Source organism: Crinia signifera, chromosome 3 (genome assembly GCF_055691185.1).
Source record: "Crinia signifera chromosome 3, ASM5569118v1, whole genome shotgun sequence".
Lineage (NCBI taxonomy): Eukaryota > Metazoa > Chordata > Amphibia > Anura > Myobatrachidae > Crinia > Crinia signifera.
In genome coordinates this window covers 9160408-9168838 of record NC_139219.1, presented here as the reverse complement: position 1 = coordinate 9168838, position 8431 = coordinate 9160408, and the positions used below count along the sequence as shown (strand labels likewise).

The following is an 8431-nucleotide window of genomic DNA, read 5'->3' as shown; positions in this document are numbered from 1 at the left end:
GCAGGTGTTTTCAGCTCCACCCCCCGAACAGCCTGTTTCTGTCGCAAAAACAAACTGAAGATCTAAATAAGTCAATGTATCGGTTTAATCATGAGCAAAATAAAATAATTCAGCTTTATTTACAATTAAGAGACTGCACTATACAAGTTATACTGTATTTAAAACCAGGATCCTTTTGTACCAAATCAGTTTTCCCTAATGTTTGCTCACAATTAAACCCATTTTTTTTACAGCCAGTACAAAAATACACTTTCATCATATAAAAATGGGTAATTAAACCAGTTTAACTATCGCACACTAAAGCTGCATACACACTATGGGGGGATATTCAATCTGAGATTCTACTGTCGGACAGTCGGAATCCCAGGCTGTTTTCTTCTGATCCGACAGTAACTCAACAGTCGGAATCCAAATTTCCAAGTGTCGGAAAGTCCGTACATTTTTGGCAACAGACGCGGATTGTCAGAAAACGGCCGTGAATTTGACAATCCTAGTCCGTTTCTGACAAAACACTTAAATAAAATCCTTCAATGCTGTCGTCAATGGCAACACTGAATAAGCGAGTGCCAGTTTCTCCCCTGTCGGGGAATATCGGCACAGATTGAATGATATCGTTAACTTTATTATTGTGAATTCCGTCTAGTGTGTACGTACTACAGCATCTGCCTATATCATGACTACATGTTCAGCAGGGAATCCAGATGACGTCACTGAACGATATTGCTAACAATGTCTTTCTGTGTGTATATGGCGCGGTGTGAATCTCATAGTGTGTACCCAACTTAAGTCGTTTTCCCTGTAACACAGTTTCACCTAATGCTGTTCAATCTGCAAAAAGCACCTACTGTACGCAATTTATTTATTTATTTATTTATTTGATTTATCAAATCCATCTGGAATAATGTTACCGATGTCATCTTGATTCACAGACAAACTTCCCCGTTTATACTAGTAATTCGATTTACAGCGTGCGCTGGAGAACAAGAAAAAAAAATAACGTACAATAGCAATATAAAATCTAAGTACAATAAAAAGCAGTGCAAGAATGTGCAGTGTTACACTGTTTAATAAAGTTATATGAAAAATATTATTTTATTTAATTTTTTTTTTTTTTTTTTAGTACATGAGTCCAAATACTTGTGGAGATGTCATTTGTAACCCTATAGCTTTATGGCAAGTTTAATAACACATTGGAAATGCTTACAAGATAACATATTACGGTCTCGCTGTTAGACAGATGGCACCGGTATTTGCTTTGCAGAGGTGGACTCGCACTCCTGCATTAAATCATTAGTGGGGTGGTAATGCATTGCGATATATGATTTGGCAAACCCGAAGGTGGAGTTAACTGGTTGAAGGCTATTGGGCGTGCTGATTTCTTGTGAGGGACTGCTATTATATATACTGTAGTAGGGTTCTATGCGGGTATTAATTGGAGTAGAGCTACTCTGGGCAAAATGCTGGTGCCCCCCTGATCCTTTGGGGCTGAGAACACTGTCTTTCGAATGGCTCGGGCCACAGGCTTGGTCCACAAACTTTTTTTGTGGCTTTGGCGATAACATATATGCAGAGTTGGTTTCGTGGTGGGAGGACTTGTTCCTGTTGGCTTCCAGACCTCCTTTCCCCATAGCACGTAGTCTGGTTTTCTGTTTGCAACATAGAAACCCAAGGGCCACATACTGGATGCACCACAGGACTCTCCTCCTAAGGCCGGCGCTGTTACGGGAGTAGATAAACGGATTCAATCCGGACTTTAAAAAGATCAGCGTAAAGCCACAAAGCTCAAACTGGTACAAGATGAAACTGCTGCTGTTGGTTAAGACGTCTTGGACCAAAGAAATGCCCAGCGGGAGACAGCAGATGAGGACAGATAATACAATGACGACACAGGTGACCACGGCTTTGGAATCTTTAGCCGTGGACAGGTTGACCGCGGACACCAGCTGTAGTCTGCTGGCTGGTACCGGCATTTGGCTAAGTTTCTTGGTGTAGGCATGCGTCTGAACGTGCTGTAGTTTATTGTAATTCTGGTTCCTGTACAAAGCAGGGACGGCACATTGCACGCCATCCACTCCAGGGGCAATGAAAGGTTGGGGTCTGGTTGTGTCAACAGTAATGATGGGACATTTTCTTACTTGGGCGTTTTTTCGTAACGCCTGGGCGATCATGATGTAGGAAGCGGAGACAACAGCGACGCAAAAGGTGAAATCGATGACGTACAAATATAGGATGATTTTCCCCTCGCCACTGATTAAGCTGTACATAGGAAGGCATATCCGAGACTTCCGGGTCCTTAACGTGGCTAACGTGGCAAGGGTAAAACTGGTGGTCCACAGGAGAACCGTAAGCATTAACGTGCACGGGAAAGAGGCTGTCCGATTGGGCTGCTGTCCGAGCACCATCCGCAGCCGGTGAAGCGCGATCACAGCTACAGTTTTTAGGGACATAATAATAAATCCAGAGCTAGTGAGATGAAATGTGAAGCAAAATGCCTCGGGGACGTTACTGCCGGTGTCGAAAAATAACACAAAAGCAAACATGGGGGCAGAGATGCAACAGATAAAGAGGTCACAGAAGGACAGGTTCAGAATCATGAAGTCAAAGTTTGTCCTGAATTTCCGAAAAGCTGGATCAAAAAAGGACAAAAACACCACCAAATTCCCATAGGATCCCAAGCAAAAGATAATAATTAGGAGGAACGTGCAGGTGACCAGGGTGGCTGTGTGGATAATCTGCTGAATGTCCCGGAACGTCCCATTGCCCAGATGAGACACAGAGGTGCTGTTGACATAATCGTATCGGGTCTGGTCTGCAAAATCCGTCATTCTGTCTGATAAATTCATGATTAATACTCAAGTGCTCCCGGCTCCCTGTCCCGCCGGTAAAGCCTGTTAGAAGGCCCTCTCTTGGGCAAGTCCATGAAGATAGCAGCTGTATTCAACAATACTTACTGACAGCCAAGAAGAACCCAAATCCTCACCAACCTACAAGGAGCAAATACACATAATGAAAACATGTATAATCTGTATACACAATAAGGAAGGAAAAAGGAAATCAGTTTAATTTGACGCACTCCTCATCCACATAGTCTCAATATTGACTTAAAAACAAGATTATGTCAAACCCGAAGGTGTATATTTTATTAGTACAAATAACTCTATAGTTAGCAGACCATTGCAAATCAGCAGCAAATCCCAATACATCCTCGTCAGGTGCATCTCCGGGAAGATGTGCAACATATCTGATGTTCCAGTTATTTATGGGGATGGACGGATGGATTATACAGTTATAGTACATGCACAAACACACAAGATAGGTAGGTAGATGATACACACACACACACACACACATATAACATAGATAACACACATATACGATAGATAATACATATATAGAGCACACACACGATAGCTACATAATACACATACACGCACCTAAAATAGATAGATAGACAGACAGATAGATAGATAGATAGATAGATAGATAGATAGATAGATAGATAGATAGATAGATAGACAGATAGATAGATAGATAGATAGATAGATAGATAGATAGATAGATAGATAGATAGATAGACACACAGATGGATAGATAGACACACAGATGGATGGATGGATAGATAGATAGATAGATAGATAGATAGATAGATAGATAGATAGATAGATGATAGATAGATAGATAGACACACAGATGGATGGATAGATAGATAGATAGATACACAGATGGATGGATAGATAGATAGATAGATATGACATGGATAGATAGATAGATAGATTGATAGATATATAGATAGATAGATAGATAGATAGATACACGGATAGATAGATAGATAATACACACACTAGAATAGATAGATAGATAGATAGATAGATAGATAGATAGATAGATGATGGATAGATAGATAGATAATACACATGATAGATAAACAGATAGATAGATAGATAGATAGATAGACGGATAGATAGATAATACACACACACTAGAATAGATAGATAGATACACGGATAGATAGATAGATAGATAGATAGATAATACACACACTAGGATAGATAGATAGATAGATAGATAGATAGATAGATAGATAGATAGATAGATAGATAGATAAATAGATAGATACACGGATAGATAGATAGATAGATAATACACACACTAGAATAGATAGATAGATAGATAGATAGATAGATAGATAGATAGATAGATAGATACACGGATGGATAGATAGATAGATAGATAGATAATACTCACATACATACATACATACATACATATAATAAAGAAGTAGGTAGATAGAGAGAGATAGAGAGATAATACACACAATAGATAGATAGATAGATAGATAGATAGATAGATAGATAGATAGATAGATAGATAGATAGATAGATAGACACACAGATAGATAGATAGATAGATAGATAGATAGATAGACACACAGATGGATAGATAGATAGATAATACACATGATAGATATGACATGGATGGATAGATAGATGATGGATAGATAATACACGATAGATAGATGGATATATAGATAGATAGATACACGGATAGATAGATAGATAGATAATACACACACTAGAATAGATAGATAGATAGATAGATAGATAGATAGATAGATAGATAGATAGATAGATACACGGATAGATAGATAGATAGATAGATAGACACATAGATAGATAGATAGATAGATAGATAGATAGATAGATAGATAGATAGATAGATAGATAGATAGATAGATAGACACACAGATGGATAGATAGACACACAGATGGATAGATAGATAGATAGATAGATAGATAGATAGATAGATAGATACACAGATGGATGGATAGATAGATAGATAGATATGATATGGATAGATAGATTGATAGATAGATGGATAGATAGATACACGGATAGATAGATAGATAATACACACACTAGAATAGATAGATAGATAGATAGATAGATAGATAGATAATACACACACTAGATAGATAGATAGATGATGGATAGATAGATAGATAGATAATACACATGATAGATAAACAGATAGATACACGGATAGATAGATAGATAATACACACACACACTAGAATAGATAGATAGATAGATAGATAGATAGATAGATAGATAGATAGATAGATAGATAGATACACGGATAGATAGATAGATAGATAGATAATACACATGATAGATAAACAGATAGATAGATAGATACACAGATAGATAGATAGATAGATAGATAGATAGATAGATAGATAGATAGATAGATAATACACACACACTAGAATAGATAGATAGATAATACACACACTAGATAGATAGATAGATAGATAGATAGATAGATAGATAGATAGATAGATAGATACAAGGATAGATAGATAGATAGATAGATAGATAGATAGATAGATAGATAGATAGATAGATAGATAGATAGATAATACACACACTAGGATAGATAGATAGATAGATAGATAGATAGATAGATAGATAGATAGATAGATAGATAGATGATGGATAGATAGATAGATGATACACATGATCGATAAACAGACAGATAGATAGATACACGGATGGATAGATAGATAGATAGATAGATAGATAGATAGATAGATAGATAGATAGATAGTTAGATATGACATGGATAGATAGATAGATAGACACATAGATGGATAGATAGATAGATAGATATGACATGGATGGATAGATAGATAGATAGATAGATAATAGACACATAGATGGATAGATAGATAACACACAGATGGATAGATAGATATATAGATAGATATGAAATAGATAGATAGATGTATAGATATGAGATAGATAGATAGATACACAGATGGATAGATGTATAGATAGATAGATGGATAGATACACAGATGGATAGATAGATAGATAGATGGATAGATGTATAGATAGATAGATAGATAGATAGATAGATAGATAGATAGATAGATAGATAGATAGATAGATAGATAGATATGGATAGATAGATTGATAGATAGATAGATAGATAGATAGATAGATAGATAGATAGATAGGATAAGGATAGATAGATAGATATGAGATAGATAGATAGATATGACATGGACAGATAGATAGATAGATAGATAGATAGATAGATAGATAGATAGATAGATATGACATGGATAGATAGATAAATAGATAGATTGATAGATATGACATGGATAGATAGATAGATAGATAGATAGATAGATAGATAGGATAAGGATAGATAGACAGATATGACATGCATAGATAGATAGATAGATAGATAGATAGATAGATAGATAGATAGATAGATAGATAGATAGGTAGATAGATAGATAGATAGATAGGTAGATAGATATGAGATAGATAGATAGATAGATAGATAGATATGAGATAGATAGATAGATAGATAGATAGATATGACATGGATAGATAGATAGATAGATAGATAGATAGATAGATAGATAGATAGATATGGGATAGATAGATAGATAGATATGGGATAGATAGATAGATAGATAGATAGATAGATAGATATGAGAGAGATAGATAGATATGAGAGAGATAGATAGATATGAGATAGATAGATAGATAGATAGATAGATAGATAGATATGAGATAGATAGATAGATATGAGATAGATAGATAGATAGATATGAGATAGATAGATAGATATGAGATAGATAGATAGATATGACATGATAGATAGATAGATAGATAGATAGATAGATAGATAGATAGATAGATATGACATGATAGATAGATAGATAGATAGATAGATAGATAGATAGATAGATAGATATGAGATAGATAGATAGATATGAGATAGATAGATAGATAGATAGATAGATAGATATGACATGGATAGATAGATAGATAGATAGATAGATAGACAGATAGACAGATAGATAGATAGATAGATAGATAGATAGATAGATAGATAGATAGATAGATATGAGATAGATAGATAGATAGATAGATATGGGATAGATAGATAGATATGAGATAGATATGAGATAGATAGATAGATATGACATGATAGATAGATAGATAGATAGATAGATAGATATGAGATAGATAGATAGATATGACATGATAGATAGATAGATAGATAGATAGATAGATAGATAGATAGATAGATAGATAGATAGATATGAGATAGATAGATAGATAGATATGAGATAGATAGATAGATAGATAGATAGATAGATAGATAGATAGATAGATAGATAGATATGAGATAGATAGATAGATAGATAGATAGATAGATAGATAGATAGATAGATGGATAACACACTGTATATATGGAGTCCTCGCCTCCCTACAACCTGACAGCCCCCCCGCATCAGCATCAGCACCGGCCTCCCCTGCACAGATCCCCGGTTCTCCCATCCATCTCCCCCCGCCATCCTACCTCCCTCCTACACCGTCACCACCGCCATCAGCCCCTCTTCCCAGCCCGCTATGGGCATAGCTCCCGGCCTGCAGTACCCCGGGGATGGAGGGCCCACCTGCGGGCTGGCTGCACTGGGGATGCCCGGGGTGACACAGGGGCGATGCCACAGCGGCCAGTAGCGGGGCACGTACCTTGCGGCAGGTGGATCCGGTGCACCGGGACCGAAGGGGGAGATAACGGGGACTCTGCAAAACATTGCCTGCTGCATCCATCCAGCGCAGCTTCCCACTCCCAGCCAATGGCTGAGCGCCTCTCATCTGTCCGCAGCGCCGCAGTGCATGAGAGCTGGACTCCCATTGGCTGCTAGCAGGGACTGGTGCTGCTGCTGGCTCAGGGATGAGAGGGATACAGGGAACACTACAGGACAACAGCAGTGATCTCACCCCTGGGAAGGGATCACATAGAAATACATTTATTTAAAGGGAAATTAATATATATATATATATATATATATATATATATATATATATATATATATATATTTACACTGTTTTCTAATAGGAACATATACAGTATGTGACAATTATGGGTTACTGGGGGATGCAGACTGCAGTGGATACATACCTACCTTGTGTCAGTGGCCACAATGCTGACATAATATCAACAATATACTGTCCACATGCATCCATTAATGCACCACACACACCGCATCCATTATTGATACACCACTGCCCCGACCCTAATGCCAATGTTGACATTTTCTCTATGTCGACGACATAGAAACATAGAATGTGACGGCAGATAAGAACCACTTGGCCCATCTAGTCTGCCCCTTTATTAAACATGTTACTTCAAACCATATGTGATCCTTATTTCTGTGTAAGGATATCAATATGCTTATCCCAAACATGTTTACATTGTACTACTGTATTTGCCTCTACCACCTCTGATGGGAGGCTATTCCACTTATCCACTACATTTGGAATAGCCTCCCATCAGAGGACGACATGTTACGGAGAATGTGGGTGGCACACGAACAAAACGTATACAGCTTGGTTGTGAGCA

The 8431-nt window shown here is 37.1% G+C and overlaps 1 protein-coding gene across 1 annotated transcript; it reads right to left on the bottom strand.

Moving 5' to 3' along the window:
• Positions 1–880: 880 nt before the first annotated feature.
• Positions 881–7703, bottom strand: GPR75 (G protein-coupled receptor 75). Its single transcript, XM_083175233.1, has 2 exons — positions 7558–7703; positions 881–2984 (listed from the first exon to the last, which is right to left on the bottom strand). The coding sequence occupies exon 2, from the start codon at positions 2841–2843 to the stop codon at positions 1230–1232; it is 1614 nt and encodes a 537-aa protein (XP_083031359.1). The 5' UTR covers positions 2844–2984; positions 7558–7703; the 3' UTR covers positions 881–1229.
• Positions 7704–8431: the final 728 nt, after the last annotated feature.

Excerpts from the sequence above, each read along its gene's own strand:
- GPR75 (XM_083175233.1), bottom strand. The coding sequence starts at position 2,843 with ATGAATTTATCAGACAGAATGACGGATTTTGCAGACCAGACCCGATAC.